Genomic DNA, 18,502 nt, shown 5'->3' with positions numbered 1-18,502 from the left:
AGATGTCTTCACTGAAAGTGTTATCACATATTACCTCAATATTATTCACAAAAAAAAAGTGTGTTTAATGCTTCTCTGTAACTTGTAAGGTTGTTGGTTTGAAAGCAGCAAATTACACTGTTACAGTATTTAGAATAAATTTATTATCTTTTTCAACAAAATGACAATGGCAATTCCACATGATGAGTAAACAATGAAGAAGAATTCCTTTGAACACCACAATAATGAAAATTCGATAATGGATAAAATATTTCAAGTGAAGCAGCAGAATAGGCACCACAAAAAGTGACTTTCACGACAACACTGCTTATTATTTGAATGTAAAATGTTCCCTCCCTTACTCCTTAAAAAATCCCTTCCCTTCTTCACGTTTTTCCATGCAACTCTCAAGAGATATTTCTCCATGATAAATGTTTTGTTGTTATTGATAATTTGGGAGTTGCACCACAGTTCCATTGCAGAGGACTGACATACATGAAACCATCATCATCATTCAACTGATGCAAACTGAAATCTCCATGTGAAACAGTTCCAGTCCCTTTTTTAAAATAAATCCATATCTTGTCCATAAAAAATAATGTTTAAAAGATTCCAAATGAATCAGTCTTTATTTGTTTTGGCAGCTTCATACTTTGCTTTTATCTGTAGATGTGTTTAGACCTTGATCTCTGTACATGCCGCAGATTCCTAAATGCTGAAAAAGAGAAAGAGAAAACATAAAGATCTTGCTTGAAATATACAGTATTTGGGATGTGATTACTGTGTCTGGTGCCTTAAAAATAAGAAAAATGACCATTTTTAGTCATTTGCAGTAATTTTTTTCATATTTTGATAACTTCAGGGTCAGGTTACAAGAGAAGCAGGGATAATCCCTGGTACTAGCATAGATCTCCGCCCTCAGGAGAGGGTGCTCTACACTGCTGACATCACTACTGTCATACCTATTTCTGTATTACAGTGGGCATTAACAAAAGAGAAAAAGAGAAAGAGAAAACATGAAGATCTTGCTTGAAATATACAGTATTTGGGATGTGATTACTGTGTCTGGTGCCTTAAAAATAAGAAAAATGACCATTTTTAGTCATTTGCAGTAATTTTTTTCATATTTTGATAACTTCAGGGTCAGGTTACAAGAGAAGCAGGGATAATCCCTGGTACTAGCATAGATCTCCGCCCTCAGGAGAGGGTGCTCTACACTGCTGACATCACTACTGTCATACCTATTACTGTATTACAGTGGGCATTAACAATGCATCTCTCCTTAAACCCTGAATGATCAAAATGTGCAAAAAATTTACTGAAAATGACTAGAAATTGTCATTTTTTTTTTCATTTAAAGGCCTAAAAAATGATGTTTCTCTTTAAGATACTGACAATAGAAAAATGTTGCAATGTTATGTGACATACTGCATACTGATGCAGTTGTTGAACCACTGAATCACTAAAGCATTTTGTTTGAATGTATTTTTATCTATCCATTTGATTGCCTGTTTTAGCAAAATCACTCGTGTAAGCCTCACTTAAAGGGATAATAACTCTTCGTATGAGATCTTTATTTCACAATAAAAGCATTGCGAATAACTCATACAAATATAATATATTCTGTTTTACCACAACAACGGCAGTTATAGCTATTATTCTTATATTTGAGCTTGTCGTCAGACCACGTGACCGCCATTGACGGCTATACTCTGTTATAATCTCTTAAGAGATTTTAACAAAAAACAATACTTTATAGAAAAAAACCAGGGACTAACTTTGAATGTAAAAATGGATTCATTAACCATTGGTAAGTATGGGAAAATTGTTGTTTACTCCAGGAAAATTCATTTTTTGGCCAAAACGAAGAGTTATTATCCCTTTAATTGAACCCCCCCCCTCCAAAAAAAAAAAATTGAATACAATAAATAAAAGTTCATTATAGAAAACTATTACAGCTTAGCCTTGTGCAAACTAACATCTTTCTAACATATTTCTAAGCCTTTCCAGTCTGTCCTCTTTAAAGCAACCAAATGTATATCATATTTAGTATAATATCAATATTTTTTTCAATAAAATGACACTGCATTTTTCATCAAATCAATAATGCTTTGCTATAATCTTACCTCAGAGAACTTTTGAGATTTACAGTGGAAAGTGGTAGGCATGGTATGTACAGATGGGGGTTGCATTCCATAGTTATTTGCTGTTGTTCTATAAAGGGGATGTTCACGTTTTCCATAGCCTTGAAAGCACTCTAGAAAAAACAAAAGAATAATACAAATTAGTCCTGCTGGTCAATATCAACTGGATATCAATACTAAAGTAAACTATTATTGTCCTAATATACTGAGTTGTAGGAAAATGTGACATCTTCACATAATTCCACATTCAAAAGTATCATTTAAAATAAGTATTATGTCTCCACTATAACAACCAATAGATCGTTTATCTGTTACAAATATTCTTTGTTTTTTTTTTTTTTGTTTTTTAATACAGCCTCTTGTTTGGTACTGTAAGACCTAGTGGTAGAAGAGTTGTGGAATAACATAAATCATAACATCCAGTCACTTTTTTACCCCATCACACAATACATTTTATTCTACACCAAATACTGACCATCTTCTCTAGGCTGGGGCATTTGGTAATTGTTTCTACATGTATACACAGGGTTGCCCAGATTATATGGTTCTGGAAAAAAGAGACATCTTGATTAGACGACACCTCATTTTAATAGGACCAATAAAGAAAGCAGGCAGCAAAAGTATCACTTTTTTCTTCGTTCATTATTTTTTGTGACCCCCCCCCCCCCTCCCCCCCTTTGTCACAGAACTGTACCCCGAGTTTCAGTGTTGGAAACTGACCTCACCACTATCAGTATGCCAGCATGAGAGTAGAGAGAGAGACAACTGTGCAATGGCCCTTGGAACTCAGGGTGGATAATTGGCAACTGTGACAGGAATAATGGTATGCAGTAGGTCAGGGGAATTACTACAAGTGATCAATACTAATATAGCTTGAAATTCATGCAGCAGCACTCCTATTGATGACTTTTTTATGTGTACACTCTGCTAATGTAGCACTGCGTGAATCAAAAATTGTCAATAGGAGTCTTAACACATGGATTTCATGCTATACTAGTATTTGAGCTTATTGATCCACAAGAATGTTTGTCCAGCTTTGGCAATAGAAGTCTTCAATCAATTCCTCTGGTCATAATGCTCTTAAAAACTTTTGCTGCCTTCTTATACATATTGGTCCTATACAAAAATATAAAAATGGATTCCTACCAGGATGTTCAAATCTATCTGGAATGTTTTTTGTCCTATAATAATCAGAGGTCTTCGCACCTTTTGGAACTCCTCCTGGCGCAAAATCCACTACCTCCTCAACTGCTGCGACCTAAAATCCCGAAAAAAAAAGAATGTCAGTAATTATTTATTCATGAGTTCAACAAGAATAAAAGGGTTATGAAGAGCAAAATTCAATACCTCTTTTGGCCCAATTGAAGCTCTTCATTAGACGGGCGGATCAAAGGGTTTCTCCTACACGTACAAAGGCTGTCTACTGTACACTAAAACACCTTGCAAGCATCAAATTTACAAAAATACTTCATATTCTGGATAAAATCACTGTGGACTAAATCAGATTTCGTCTAGACAACATAAATAACAATGGTGATGAATTTATACCTTTAATCAATTTATGCGTTTCAAAAAATCACGTCAGGCTTACTACATCTACATTATACTTCTGCTTAGAAATAACATAAAATAATACCGAAAATATGTGATGACTTGGTTATGGGAAAAGTATTTTTTTCAGTAACAAAGAATGTATACCAGTTTCATTAGTACCCTTTTCTTACCTGTGGGTTCTGTGTGACTTGGTTTGAGGCCATTGTAGTTAAATAATTCTAGTTAAATAATTTTAAAATGTACAATAACACACGCAAAGCGTTTAGTTCTCAATAATGGCTTCCTTCCCTTTGCTTATGCTATTTATTTCGCTCGTTGTCAAGATGGTTACTATGTAAACAAAATTGTTAAAAGCGCCACCTATGATTTGAATTCTGCTTATACTTTCAATAAAAGGCACATATAAGTAGCTCACATTTTACTGAAATAAATCTATCGATATTTTTATACCGATACAGATATATTAATCTTTAAATTTGCTCTTAAATAAAGTTGTTTGATCTCGTAAGTGCGAGATCATAACAAAGTCACGCGTACTCTCGCGCACCTTCAGCGCACTTCGCTGCAGGCCAGTGAGTGACTTGACAGGTGGAGTTGTCTCTGGCGCTTTGCGATTTGCAAAATGGCCAGCATGTCTTCAAACAGCTCCCTGGACATTTATATGCTCACAGAGGAACACGTAAGTAAAATGCAAAGAAATGCATGTGACGATTGTAAGAAAACTGTTATGAAAAGTTATGCACGTCACCTGGCGCTTGGTTCAAACTCAAAGAAAAGAAAGAAACGTCAATTTATTTATTAAATTAAAGAAATAAAAGTGGGGCTGCTGACCACGGCGATTTTTAGAAAATTTTGATAAAGTTGTATGCCATTAAATCACGTGAGAGTTGCACACCTTTTGGAGAATGACATGGTGTGACCCGACCATATCAATATGACTTGCTGTACACTTGGTTTGTCCCTTTACGTAAGTGTAATGGATTTAGATGACCCAGCTTGAAGTGGTTCAAACTAGGTCACGCTGAAAGAAATGCTAAAGCACAGATTAGGAGTTATACAATACAATACAATAAATTTTATTTCATGTCGGGTATATTATCAGTATTTATAATCTGCACGTAGCGACTAAAGAATAATTAGCTAATTTTGATTATTATGTGGTTTTGATGGGGTACGAAAACACAATGATGATTTAAGGTGGGGAAATTAAAGTTCGTTTTTTTTGTTTTGTTTTGATTTGTTTTTGGAATTTTTTAACCTGTGGAAATCATACCTACTTTCTTGAAGATTTTTTATTTTTACAGTAATTAGAAGTATGTTTAAGTGGCTTCAGATTTGATTTTCAAATGAAATTTTATCTATTATCAAATGAAATATTTGCATCTGTGCAAGATTCTTTTTAGATGTTTATCTGAACTACTCACTAATGCTAATAAAATTGATAGGGTGACACTAAATAATATTAAAGTTATATATATTTTTAGGGTTACACAAAACCTCAGGATATATTCATAAAACAAAATGTTTTATTTATTTTTTAATTTATTTTAGATGAAGGTGGTTGGTTGTATTGATCTTGCAATGAGCTTACTCAGGTTTGCTATTATTATTGGTTTTTTTTATTATGATTATTATTATTATTACATGTAAAGTTATGATCATGTAACCAAATCATTAATTTTACCTATGAAAGGATAAATTGACTAGTGCAACAATGGCATAGTTTCATGTACTATAGATGAAATTTCGAGGACTATAGGATTATGCTAAAGCTGATTTCACTGACTTATCTTAATGAAGAGTAGAATGGTACTATAAATTTATTAACACTTTAGAGTGTTCTAATTTTTTTTTTTTCAGTTTACTGGGAGCAGGTTCCATTCTTGTGTATGCAGGAATAAAGAAAAAAATCTGCATACCAGAGGTAATGAAAACGTTACCTTTTCAAGCAACAACCAATATAGTTGAGTTTATTGTGAATTTTGATGTACAAACACAAAAAGGATTTTATATTTTGTTCTTTGCTGTTTTTATATAGTCTGTTATTTAAGCAAAAGTCATAGCTGTTAATATTGAAAAATAATCCCGGTGCACTTGTCATTTTGCCAGTTTGTTTTACCCATATATATAAGATTTGCAGCATGTTGCTGAGGTATGTGACATCAGCCTTTTTGAGGCTGAACATTCTATGTTTTAGATTAAAGAAACATGAAATATTGGATTCATAGTAATTTTTTTAAAAACAAATTTTATGTTTTCTAATTGTCCCAGGTATACCCTATCTTCCACCTGTCTCTGGCAGATTGTCTGGCATCTCTTTGTCTGCTGCTCGGAGCCACCATGTATCTGACACATGAACATACAATGGTTATGTCAGCCTGCCATTATATTGTTGGTGCTGCCGTGGTATGATTGTGCTTTTACACTGTCTCACCAAAAACATTCACACCTAACACATTCTCAGCTAACACATTCACACCAAACACATTCTCACCTAGGTTCAGTTTCAGTTTAGTTTGTTCTCATTTACTGTGATACAGTTTAGAGAACGTAAAAAAGTACATAGATACACAAGTGAATCATACTCTCACACCTTATAATAATAATTAACTTAATTTAAAGGGGGGGGGATTAAGTGAAGACTCATTTTCACACAACTCTTGGCCTGGCTCATTCATGAAATGTATATGTTCTACATGGTATACTGAACATACTCTTGCAATGCATCTTGATGTGATATTTGTCCATCTAACACAAATACACTTTGCCCGCTGTTTAGCCTTATTTAAGCCAGTCATACCTAACACAGTAAAAGAGTATCTTTGTTTGTATTACTCAAGATGTTTTTATTCAGGGTAGTTACACTTAGCACATTTACTCACATTTCAACAGAGTTCACTTGGACATAAAGCACATATTTATCTAAGGTCAACATGTGGTTTTCCATGATGGTTCAGCTATCATAAACCTTGAGCAAAAAGAACTGCTTGTTGTCAAGATGAAATGAAAACATCGTTGTTTGCTTTTTAAAATAAATAAAAACCAAAATGGAGAAAATTCCATTTTAACAAGTTGTGAAAAAGTTTGGCATGTTATTTGCCCATTGTAATTCTAAAATTAATTTTCTTTTCAGTGTTTTTATATAATAACATTTTTATTGACTATGACGTATGCGGTTGAAGTTTATAACAAGATGAAGCGAGAGTTAAGTGCTAGGGAAAATTCGACAGGAAGAAAAGCTAGAAAGAAAGTGAGTTTCACATGAGAAATATGAGATTAATTTATAACTTTTTTTTGTCCATATAATGGATTCAGTACACTACAAAGATAAGAAGAACATGGAAGAAGGTTGAGAAATGACTAAATAGATATCAATTGTCTTGAAAATTATTAAAATTTGTATTGGCATACAGGTTGAAATGCATTTTACATGATAAATTTTCAAGTAATATTTAAATTGACATAAAGACACCAATGATTCTGCTGTATTACCTTTACATTTGGCTTTATTTAATCTTTCAGTGTAACGTACTGCATCCTTTGTACATAATGTCTTGGTAAGTGATTGTTTACTGTTTATTGTAATTTTAAGATTTCACTTTTTAAACAGATATAACTGTTACATTATAGGATGCATTGTCACTATCCATTGTTAGAATTAAGATTTACTAAATTAATTAATCTTTTATGTGTGCTTTTGTTGCAATGGCAGTGTGTGCAAATGTCTGAACTCTGTTCTCTGTGGCAAATGAATCGATTTATTTCTGAATTCATCTCACATTCTCTACTTTTTAAGTGAAATTACTCTGTTTTTGTGGGCCCTAATTCTGATACACTGTCTGTCTCAGGGCTGTTCCCCTCTTGGTTGCCTTTGCATTCATGTTAGTGACAAGAAGGGAAGAGGATGACTGGTATTCTATTTTACCTCCAGCCACAGGGTGTGAGGCGTAAGTATATTGGCTTAATCAAAAGCAATTTTACCTCCAGCCACAGGGTGTGAGGTGTAAGTATATTGGCTTAATCAAAAGCAATTTTACCTCCAGCCACAGGGTGTGAGGTGTAAGTATATTGGCTTAATCAAAAGCAATTTTACCTCCAGCCACAGGGTGTGAGGCGTAAGTATTGGCTAAATCAAAAGCAAAATTGTTAACTCTAGTACTGTATACTCACTTAGATCTGCCAGATATTTTTACAGAGATTCTGATGTTTCATCTTCATCCCAAGGACATCTGTAAGGAACTGTCACTACAGGTGGCACTGCTGGTGGTATTGCAATCATCATGTGACTAGATGAATCAGAATTTTCATTTTAATATAGGTAAAATCAATAGAGTAATTGGTCTTTGAAATTGCCCTTGGAGGCAGGGTGTAAGTATTAGGAAATACAAAGAAAATTTGGTTTGCAAATTACCTTTAGCTCTCTTATACTACTGTGATCTATACAAATAAGCAGATTAACACTCCTCCTCCTGGCATTGAGTAGTGTACAGAAAAGCTGGTGATTATACGGGTGGGTTGGAAACAAGAGGCGTGTTAATGGCAATGCGTTCAGCAACAGTCCCTGTGGAGTTAGTGTGCACTAGCTAGCAGAATAGAGTTATTATGAAGGCACCCTAATATTAAGTCTTACAGGACTATTTGCAAATTTATGCAGAATGGCAGTCTTTAGAAATCAATTTAAAAATCTAGTCACACATTTTGCAATTAGAAAACACATTAAAGTTGTCTTCTGAGGAACCCCAAAACCCGATTAATCTGCCCTTACCAGTAATGATTTTTTTTCGTAACTTCTTTGAATGTTTTTCTGATTGTTTAAGGTGTCTGCCTCTGTTCCACTATAATGATGACCTTTGCATGGTAAGTAAAAATTCAGGTCTATAATACAAGTAAAGCTAAACTGTTTTATATATAAAAAAAAATTTAAAGAATTTTAAAAGGCATTGATGCACATGTAAAGCTTGATGGTCGGCCCATGCAATTGTTAGTGATGATTTTGGTGATTAATTTAGATATATTTTTTTATTATATTCTAGAGCCAGAAAACAGATGTAGAAGGTTGGGAGAAAGCTATGAAGTATTTATTTTTAGGTCCTCTAACACTGACCATGCTGGTCAACTTTGTAAGTATGCAGTTGAAAAGTTTTCAGGTGGGGGAGGGGGAAGTTTTTGAATATGAGTTGACCAATGCCTTAGGTTATATAACTAAATAGATGTATACATACTTATTCACATCCTTAGTTCTCCATTTCATCTGGCCATCTGTTGATTGGCATGTAAAGTTTGTTTTCATATTTGTTGCTTTATTGTATCTTTTTATTGTCTTTATTTGATGCCGAGTATAGATAGCATTTATGTTCCAGGTTATCTATGTCTTAATTATCAGAGCATTCAGAAAGATTCAGATGACAAGAGGTGAGTAAAAAACCCTTACACATATCTGAGGGCTTCATTTTACACGTTCCTCCCCCCTCCCCCTCTCCCCCTCTCTCTCTCTCTCTCTCTCTCTCTCTCTCTCAAATTGATAACCACATTTATGTACAAAGGATTATTTGGACTTAAGTATAAAAGGGAAATAAAGAGAAGATTTCACTGCCTCATATTCAAAAAGAAAAAATTATAATAATAATAATTATTATTTTTATCTGTTTTTTTTTTTTTTTTCCATTTCCAAACAACAGCTTTCTGTGTCTTTATGTGACTTTCAGGTGTTCTGAGCTACCAGCAGCATAAAGTGGAGAGACAGGTCAAGGTGAAGGCCATGAGGTACCAGCTGGTCTTTTTCTTCTGTTGGATACCTTGTAAGTAGATCATTTACTGATGCATTTACCCATATTTTACTTTTGTATTCAGATATTTTCAAGATGGACTTTATTTTCAAGATTTTACCTTAGTAAGAGTTAATAGATTTACTTGATATTAGGAGGTAAATAATGTTTGGGAAATTAGCGAATTTTTTTTTTTTTTTTTTTTTTTTTTTTTTTTTTTTTTTTTTGCACATTTACGTTTTGAGGTGTCTTTTTGATCTGATGTAAAAAGATAAGAAATTTGCTGTCGTTTGCTTATAAGGCATTTTTAACCATAGCAGTTGTGTTTCTCTAATTCACTATTCAGACAACAGCCATTCTTTTAGCTGATTTAGGATGTATAGGGTCTAGCTGTTTGATAACACAAGCTTGTCCAGCATTCGGTCTAAATGTAGTCTTGTGTGAGCAGGTCTTTATTTTTCTATTTCCAGCACTTGTCCTTGGTGTGTTTTCAATCTCCAGCAAGTTCGACATGAACCAATATTTTTGGCTGTATGTGTTACAGGTAAGTCTGTGAAAATTATCTTTTGAGAAAATATTTTTTTCTAATTAAAATTCTTTATTGAAAGGATTCACAGTATTGTACATTTTGTAAGAGTTCAAAAAATTGTTATATTTAATTATTTGCTCTGTTCCAGGGTCTGACAGCACCCCTGCAGGGTTTCTTTAATTCCCTCGTGTATGGCTGGAACAGAGACGGTTTTAAAAGGGCAATCACCGAGCCTTTTTTAAAGCATGCAGCACCTTCCACTTCTTACTCCTCTGTCAGTTTGTAATGGGGATCGCAGGCATGTAATCTCTAAGCTATTAGGGTATCGTGATTATTGTGGGCCATGCTATTAAGGTGTTCGCCTTCCGGTTGCATAATTTGAGATTGTTTTCAGCGGGTTACTGGATATGAGATCAGGTTTTGCAGACTTCGAGAACCCAGTTTTGGGAGGAAAGAATTTGAATACCAGTCTTAGGTCTCTTCTACAGTGCACAAGTGTAAGGTAGAGGGTGAGGGCATGCTGCAAGATTCTGGAGTTAACATTTTTTTAGTTTTTTTCTATGTTATCAGTGCCTTTTAGTCATATTATAGGAAGGCAATTGTTTGGGGTAACTGGTTTGCTTATATTTCTTACTTATATTCTCATCTGGTTTGTATAGAATTTTATACTTTATATTCCATCTTTTCTTTATTATAATTTACTGGAGTGAGATTGTCATAAATTAGTTTAATATCAGTTCCTTCAGTTAATCTCAAAGAATGTTAAACTAGATGGAATTCCATCCTAAAATGGAAAGCATTTGCAATCCAACCATATAAAGCTGAGTGCAATATATTTGGGTACTTGGTTCTTCCAGTGTTGACTTAATGATATTCAACTGAAAGGAATAGAGAAATCCATTTTCTAAAATGCACTGATAGTATTCAACTTTTGATACAGAGAGATATCATTTACAATTTTTTCTCGAAAGTTCATATATTTTTCATTACACTTAACATTTTATACACAGATTTGGTTAGTGTTTAGATATGTTTTTCCCTCAGCAAGATGCTAAATGTTTCTGGATCTGTATAAAAAAAGGCAGAATTATTGATGAATATGGCATTTGAAAAACAGATTAACAATCTATAGAAGATGCGCGCCTGTACTTTTTTTTTTTTTTAAATTTTTCCTGTCATAATATTTATTAAAAATTTTTTGCAAAGATCTGTCCATTGTTCGCCTAGTGACATACAGAGAATTCTCGAGAATTATATAATTTATGTTCATGTAAAAAGTAGTGAATTTCATGTGTATTGTCAAATAACCAATTTTAATGTCTCTCTGTGCTGGATACTGTATGTACATTGTAAGTACTCTGACATGGCTTTTTTCTGGCCTTATGACATTCAAGTGAAAAGATGCCATTTTTATCATACAAATATATAAATAATAAATGCATTTAATATTTGTAATTGCTGTTTCATAATATTTGCCTCTTTGGACTCGTCTTTAAAATGAACTTAATTTACCTGAATCAAAGAAGAAAGGGATTGAAAGAAAATGTGGTGAAAGGTGAAAAATGAGCCGATTAAGTGAGATACGTAAGGTTTTGGCAAAAACATAATTTCTTATTTCCATAAGAATACATTATATTCTAAATGTAATAAGGTGTTCAATAACTTGCCTGTAAATAATGGCATGTGAAAAACTTCATTACCTGCTGAAAAGTATCTTTAAAAGAATAAATACCCATATGATAATTTTCACAATATTAAGTATATTTGGCAGGTTGTCTACTCTATTGATATGAGAGAGTCAAAATTAGGTATGTTATAAGGCTAAGGCTACAAAGTTGCTGTAACACCTTACCGTATATCAACCAAATGGTCATTTACAGGTACAAATGGCATATTTGCCAATCATCAAAAACAAATATGAGAAGTATACTTGTCTAGTTCAAAATCCTTTACCAGTCGCAAACTGTAAAACATAATAAAAATGATCAAATCAGGATTAATCTCAAGCTGTCATTTCCCATTTTGCAACATTGTTGGCACTGGACAGTTGTGGAAGTTAATAACTCATTTTGCAGCTCAAAGTTATAACTGGTGCAGTAGCTAGTAGGTCACATTATTAAAAACAAAACACCAATAAGTGTTGACTCATTTAGTTTTGATGCAGTTTCTTATCAATGGTCAATGGTGTTCACTTCTCATTTAATCTACACATAAGAGAACAGCTTTGAAGGATGGCCCAAACAAAATTGGGCACTTTCTAAATGTGGCCTTTACTAAAACCTTCAAATTGTTTTTGATACACTAGGTAATGTATTGCAGATGACCACCTTGCAACAAGTTTCAAACAGTAAACATTTAACAATCTGTAAACAAAGGGTGAAACAAAAGACACTAAAATTATTGTGATGGTCGTTAAATACAACCTCTTTGTGCTAGATAAAAGTGTGCCACGTAACATGCCTGATTGCACAGGTATAACATGAAGTCTGCATTCAGAACAGTGGACTAACTAGTCCGAGGATCAAATATGGCCGACCCACTTGAATACCTCCCCACGGGGAATCTATTCAGTGTATATAAGCGGATTAGATGGCAAACTTCTTAGTAGGTCTCCATATTTGACCCATGGACTAGTTAGTCCACTGTTCTGAATGTGGCCTAATTTCTCCCCAGGGACAGAACCAGAAAAGGAGGGTGCAGGTCAGAAAATAATCAGACATTAGGAAATAGTAGCATAATACCTTCAATGGATAGAAAACTGTGGGCAAGGCTATCAAAACCTTAATATTCTACCTTTTCATTTGTTTGGTAGGATTGCCAACTTAAAACATATACCCTTCATGTTTTCACTTTTGAAGCAATGATGAAAGTTATTGTGAGTTATTGTTCAGTGTTTCTCTACTGTTTACAACACATCAACAGACATGAATTAGATTGAAAATGCATCTCTTAAGGTCAACAATAATAGGTATAATGCTCCCTATCAGTGCCCTTTTGGGTGTTTTATACGTAAAATTATAGTTGATCTTAAAAGGTACATTTTCAATCTAATCTAATTATTTTGTAAACAAAATCAACACAGTGATTATGATGAAACAACAGAATTACAAACACAATGAACTGCACTACTGGCCACTCACTTTTTGGCACAATCACTGTTTGAAAGTACTAGTCCAGAGATGGTGGGTAAATTATATGTATGTAAAAAAATAGGCTGAATAATTTAAAATATTACTGCTTCCTAACCATTTGCAATTTATGTAAACAAGACTTCTCCATCTTGATGCTGAAAATGTGGTGTAGAAAGCTGACAACCAGTAAGTCATGGCAAAATTATTTTACTGGTTTGAGGATGATTTTTTTCCTTCCCCTGCCTCTGCCCCCTCGTCCTTCACCCGGCTCCCAGTACTAAGCAGCAGTGGGAGTCCCATCAATCCTGTCCACATATTTCTGAGGAATTCCCAGTTCTAGGAGTTCACTTCTGTCCATAGTGTCAATATTAGGTATTGTCTTGATAATAGTCTGCCAGCACTGTTCTGCCAGGCTGGGCATCTTCAGCCATACACAATACACCTCCGACGTCCGCTCGTTGTGGTTGATGTGGACTACTCCGCCCTGGACACACATTAGACCACACTGGAAAAGATATTGAATACAGGTAATTATGCAGTCCTGGCCCCAGTTTCACAAAAAAAAAAAATAATAATAGTAAAATAAAATAAATAAATAAATAAATAAATAAATAAATAAATAAAAAACTTAAGTCAGTTCCCTGGCCTAGTTGACTAGGATTTTCATGAGAGTGCTGTTACACTGCTCCTGATAGGGTAAGATGTGACCATTTAACCATGTAACCTTGGTGATTTAGTTCTTAGCCAGGGGACCTGACTTAAGTTTTTTGTGAAACCAGGGCCTGGCCACCCTGCCTAATAAGGCAGCACCTCAACTCAATGAAAATGGGTACTATAAAATAAAATATGTAGAATTCACATAAATAATAGAAATGGAAGTTCTACTAAATAAATCAACAGAGTTGAATACTATGTGTACAAATTTGCTGTTTTTTATTGCCTTGTACCTGGTAATTGTCAGTCCTTCCTGTCATATTATTAAAATAATTTATCATCATTTTCTTTATACCATTCGCCAACCAATGATGAAAATTAAATTTTAGGAAACGTCATATATTCAGTTTCAATCATCAGTAACAAGTACTAAAAATTAAAGTAAAAATGCATTTTCTGACAGTTACATCTTTAAATTTCATGCATGAAAATGGTCATAACCAGTTAAAAATTTCTCAAAGATTCAGGAAGTTTACTTTTGCACATAAGAGTTCAGTTACAGGTTAGACAGACTGGAAAACAAGCTAATAAATCATTGTTTTAATAATTAGAAACGATTTTTACAAAGACTTCTTTAAGATTCAGAAAATTTACTTTAGCAAAGTAAGAGTTCAGTTACAGGTAAGACAGTCTGGGAAACAAGCTAATGAAGAAAATAATGAAAAATGATTATAAAAAGATTTCTTTACAGGTGTAACTGCTGCAGAGTGGAAGTAAGCTGGTTTGGGCATTTCTGTTGACAGCTTGGTCCACTGGAGCTTCAGAGTATCCAGCCTCCACACATCTCCAAACACTGTCTGAGAATCATAGCCTCCACACATGTACACATCTGTGAACAGAGAATTTAAAAGAGTTGTCACATTTACATGTATTATCACACAACTATTATCACACTTATGTGATCTATGACTACATTTTTGTGATTCATGAAAAAAACTTTAAATATTCACACTTTAAACAGATGTAATATTTGTTATAATTTTAAGAAGTCATTTAATTTTCATTATCTCAAAAGGTTTAGTTCACATTGTCTCTACTAGATGGTAATAGGACACAAGACAAGCCACTGCCCCCCCCCCCACCCCACCCCACCCCAGTCTTACCTGTCTGCAGCTGTACACAGCTATGACATCTTCTGGCTGGAGGGTGACCTGGAGTGGGGGGAAAAAAGAAATAAAATGGATTTGACTTGGAAAATCAGCATAACATTTTAACCACAAGTCTAAGGTAAAACAATTTATATATATATGGATATCCAATGGTTGAATAAACATTATCATTAGTAAGGCATATGGTTGATGGAAAGTGGAATTTCACTTACCACTTCTATCTAATGATTGGATATCTTAGTAACTTTATTCATAAAATGAATTAACATTATCATTTTCCATCATTCAGAGACTATCTTCAGTCTAGAAGTTCAATGAGGTAAACCCATTGAAGTTTCCATAGAGCGGGCTGGAAAGCTGAAGACACTGACTTGATTATAGATTTTAATAAAAAATATAAAGAAAAAACTCAAATAACAACTTTCTGGATTGCATAAATTGAAATTGAAAATATGTTTCATACCATGTGTGCTATCTGGATAAGTAGGCTGCAATTTCCATTTCAATTCTTCTGTATCAAACATGTGCATCTGAAAAAAAATTCACAGATTTTTTTATATTACTTTGAAAAGAAACAAGTTCATCAGAATTGTCTCTAACATTTTCCATTAAATTCTATCACATTTTAGACTTCAGGGAAATCCAGTGAAATTGGAATACCATTATGGTTATCAAAGAATGTAAGTCCTTAAAGGGCAAAAATTAATAAAGCCACAGGAAAGAGATACCTTTTCAAATCCATATGCAATATGTGGATCTATTCCTCCTCCAAATAAAATCAGATGTCTCCCATCTGTTCCTACTTCTTGTCTGTATCTGAAGTCACATGGAACATAATAATGATTATTATAATAATTTCTTACAAACTACACTTTACATTTGTATAAAAACTGAGTACCATATTGCAATATTAAAAATTAGGAGTGCCTTTGAAGTCTTGCTGGAATATTACAATCACTGTCACAAATAGATAAGAAAGTATGGATTTTATCACAATAATAGTAACAATCATAATTCAAAAATTGTAATTTTATTTTATTTTATACAATACAATATAATACAAAACAAAGGGATGAGACTGTCATTTAGTGAAAAAGTTGAAAAATTTACAAAATAAAACAATACAATACAATAGCAATATGATACGATATAATACGATACTAAACAATGCAATGCAATACAATAATCATGCAAACACTCACCTGACATCAGGTTCTACCTTCTGATCGGATTCTATTTTCTCCCACACAAAGTTCTGGAGGTTTAACCTATGGAGTTCATTGTTGTATACAAAACCTGTTGTACCACCAAACACATACAGATAGTCACGGATTATTATCATACTCTGAAAAAGAAAAATAATTCAACTGATAAATATGTAATAAAGATATCAAGCAGGCCAGTAGCCAGCTATTTCAAACTGGGGGAGTAGGGATGTCTTTACCACAAACATTCATATTCCCAGATCAAAATTTATACCCAAAGCATTTTAACATTAGTTCTCCTTGTTCTAAGATATGCAGTATTGACCAAATTGACTGACTCCCTGAAATGAACCCAAGTATTTGGATCAAAGTCAGCAGGCAAAATTTTCTTAACCATGATATTTAATGTGACCCCACTGGCAATCAACCCCCCCCCCCCCCCCCAAACTCACATGTCCATATATTCTCTGTGGCAGCACTCCCGTGCACTCAATCTCCCTCCACTCTAGAGTCCTGAGGTTACAATGGTGAAGGCGATTGCTACTTTGATCTCCGAACGGGATCCCTGTGCCGCCAAATACCAGGATGGAGTGCTTGGATGGCATTAACGCTGTAAGTGTAAAAGACAGCAATCTTAAGCAATATGAAAAAGGTTCAACACATAAATTGCTTCTAAAATTAACAAATATAATGTGACTGTCCAAAGATACACGCCAAGTTTCAAGCAATTGATGCTACTACTCAAAATATTTATAACCCACCAGTATGTGAAGCCATTTCCCTGGGCATGCTTCCATGTGTTTTCAGTTTGGTCCATTTTTGGGAGGCAAAATTAAATTTCCAGATCTGGAAATTAAACAACAAAACAATATTATCATGAAACTGATGAAGCTTGTAGATGAGATCTACAACATACTCAGAGTTGAGATTTTTTCTTAAAAATGCATTTTATCACTTCACTTTTATCACTTTTATCACTTATTTCAGACATAATCTTAAGGGATCTTTGATTACTTGCAAACATGCATTTCAAGCTTCAACTTCAAACACAGTTAAACAACCCTCTTATACTCTTCAGTACTAAATAACTAATATCTGACACTGAACTACCTTACTTACCTCCCTAAAAAGTGGATAATAAGTTTCATCTGAGTTTTCTACTTCCCAGAAAGCAGGGTTATAGCCTCCTATACAGTAGAGATTGCTGTCATCGGCCACCACTCGGTGCCCGCTACGAGGTGCCAGGTATTCCCGTGTGAATGCTAGAAAAATAATTAATCAAAAACATATAAAGAATATTTTAGTATTAGAATAAGAAAGACCAGTGTAACTGTTTGACTCTAAGGAAAATTAGTTGCTGGACTGAAGGTCCATTCATCTTGAAAAGTAGCTGGACTGAATGTCTGCCGGGAGGGAAAACTTCTTGGCCCTTCTTAAAGTTGCTGACCCTGGGCAGACGGTCCGGCATTAATTTCGAACACCGAGAAAGACACATGAGTATTATATCTAAGTATATTTAATTATGTGCAATAGGATTTCTCACTATATACATGTACATGTAGCTACCAAATTAAGGCCGTCATACTAAATAACAGAATGATACAGAAGGACAAGGAAAGACAGGTAAATTGAGGTAATACAGACAAACTGCGGATGTCATACTAGTATGCTTTCCTTGTCATTCTGGTATTGGATACGATTCCTATCAAGGTATTGTGTCTTGTAGTCTAGCTATCTGTCACTATTGTCGATAGAGAGAAAAAATCGACTTCCAAAAATAAAGACAAAACAAGTAAGGGGTTAAGAGAATTCTGCTGAATTTGTCTGGAAGAATCACTGTCGCCGTGAACCTCCCTTTACTCTGGACGGCGTCCATTGTGCGACCAATGAATACTGGCACCGCTGTGGTCTTTGAAAGGAGCTTTCCTTGTAGAATAAATGCTCAATGATCGACCAGTTGTCTGCACGTAAATTATTATCATTATTATTATCATTTTACTCTCAAATGGGACCATACTACAGGACGCAGAAAAGACGCCCAGTGTACAGTAACGGAGGCTTAAGCACACTGAGATGTAAACATTGGGACGCTGACGACAAAAATATCTTGGTATGTCACGGCAAGGTTAATCAGGCGTTCAATAATTATCCGTAATGAACGAAAGGTACCCAAATTGAAATACACATGAAAACTTACGTGCATCGGTTATATCTTTGGGACATATTTTGAAAAAATTCAAGGTTTTCGTGGACTCCGTCATTATCCTGCTATATGGCTGGCTCCTACAGAGAAGCGTACCTCGAGAGACCCAAGACATGCTGTCCTCTCGAGCTATAAGTAACACTACCTCTGCCATATAGTAAACAGTTTA

At 34.3% G+C, this 18,502-nt stretch overlaps 3 protein-coding genes across 5 annotated transcripts; 1 reads left to right on the top strand and 2 right to left on the bottom strand.

Annotated features, from left to right (window-relative positions):
• Positions 1-120: 120 nt before the first annotated feature.
• LOC106157334 (piercer of microtubule wall 1 protein) lies at positions 121-4,032 on the bottom strand. Of its 3 annotated transcripts, none has more exons than XM_087016331.1 (5): positions 3,848-4,032; positions 3,270-3,381; positions 2,599-2,670; positions 2,106-2,236; positions 121-694 (listed from the first exon to the last, which is right to left on the bottom strand). In XM_087016331.1, exons 1-5 carry the CDS (start codon positions 3,878-3,880, stop codon positions 626-628), a joined length of 417 nt encoding a protein of 138 aa, XP_086872457.1. In that variant the 5' UTR covers positions 3,881-4,032; the 3' UTR covers positions 121-625. The 3 variants fall into 3 exon arrangements, with proteins under 3 accessions (XP_086872457.1, XP_013388414.2, XP_013388415.2); XM_013532960.3 differs by having other exon boundaries at positions 3,330-3,381; positions 3,848-4,031; XM_013532961.3 differs by lacking the exon at positions 2,599-2,670 and having other exon boundaries at positions 3,848-4,031.
• A 167-nt stretch (positions 4,033-4,199) lies between these two features.
• On the top strand, positions 4,200-11,426 carry LOC106157336 (transmembrane protein 116-like). Its single transcript, XM_087016329.1, has 13 exons — positions 4,200-4,356; positions 5,229-5,272; positions 5,538-5,601; positions 5,949-6,083; positions 6,811-6,927; positions 7,200-7,234; positions 7,526-7,624; positions 8,495-8,534; positions 8,711-8,797; positions 9,038-9,089; positions 9,383-9,475; positions 9,913-9,986; positions 10,120-11,426. Exons 1-13 carry the CDS (start codon positions 4,300-4,302, stop codon positions 10,255-10,257), a joined length of 1,035 nt encoding a protein of 344 aa, XP_086872455.1. The 5' UTR covers positions 4,200-4,299; the 3' UTR covers positions 10,258-11,426.
• Positions 11,139-18,502, bottom strand: LOC106175222 (kelch domain-containing protein 10). The gene is made up of 10 exons (XM_087016327.1): positions 18,328-18,502; positions 17,250-17,392; positions 16,892-16,976; positions 16,583-16,740; positions 16,128-16,270; positions 15,654-15,741; positions 15,389-15,455; positions 14,920-14,967; positions 14,506-14,645; positions 11,139-13,607 (listed from the first exon to the last, which is right to left on the bottom strand). Exons 1-10 carry the CDS (start codon positions 18,485-18,487, stop codon positions 13,380-13,382), a joined length of 1,260 nt encoding a protein of 419 aa, XP_086872453.1. The 5' UTR covers positions 18,488-18,502; the 3' UTR covers positions 11,139-13,379.

The sequence above is a fragment of the Lingula anatina genome, chromosome 6 (genome assembly GCF_051362555.1).
Source record: "Lingula anatina isolate TDL-2025a chromosome 6, LinAna3.0, whole genome shotgun sequence".
Classification (NCBI taxonomy): Eukaryota; Metazoa; Brachiopoda; class Lingulata; order Lingulida; family Lingulidae; genus Lingula; species Lingula anatina.
The sequence above is the reverse complement of the archived record's forward strand: the minus strand, read 5'-3'. Positions and strand labels throughout refer to the sequence as shown.

Coding starts and splice junctions, on each gene's coding strand:
- LOC106157336 (XM_087016329.1), top strand. CDS start 4,300: ATGGCCAGCATGTCTTCAAACAGCTCCCTGGACATTTATATGCTCACA. Junction 6,928..7,199: donor GAAGAAAAGCTAGAAAGAAA/GTGAGTTTCACA, acceptor TTAATCTTTCAG/TGTAACGTACTGCATCCTTT. Junction 7,235..7,525: donor CCTTTGTACATAATGTCTTG/GTAAGTGATTGT, acceptor TGTCTGTCTCAG/GGCTGTTCCCCTCTTGGTTG.
- LOC106157334 (XM_087016331.1), bottom strand. CDS start 3,880: ATGGCCTCAAACCAAGTCACACAGAACCCACAG. Junction 3,382..3,847: donor AAGTCACACAGAACCCACAG/GTAAGAAAAGGG, acceptor TCGGGATTTTAG/GTCGCAGCAGTTGAGGAGGT. Junction 695..2,105: donor AATCTCAAAAGTTCTCTGAG/GTAAGATTATAG, acceptor TCTCTTTTTCAG/CATTTAGGAATCTGCGGCAT.
- LOC106175222 (XM_087016327.1), bottom strand. CDS start 18,487: ATGGCAGAGGTAGTGTTACTTATAGCTCGAGAGGACAGCATGTCTTGG. Junction 16,271..16,582: donor CACAGAGAATATATGGACAT/GTGAGTTTGGGG, acceptor TTTCTTTTTCAG/AGTATGATAATAATCCGTGA. Junction 15,742..16,127: donor AAGGTAGAACCTGATGTCAG/GTGAGTGTTTGC, acceptor ATGTGACTTCAG/ATACAGACAAGAAGTAGGAA.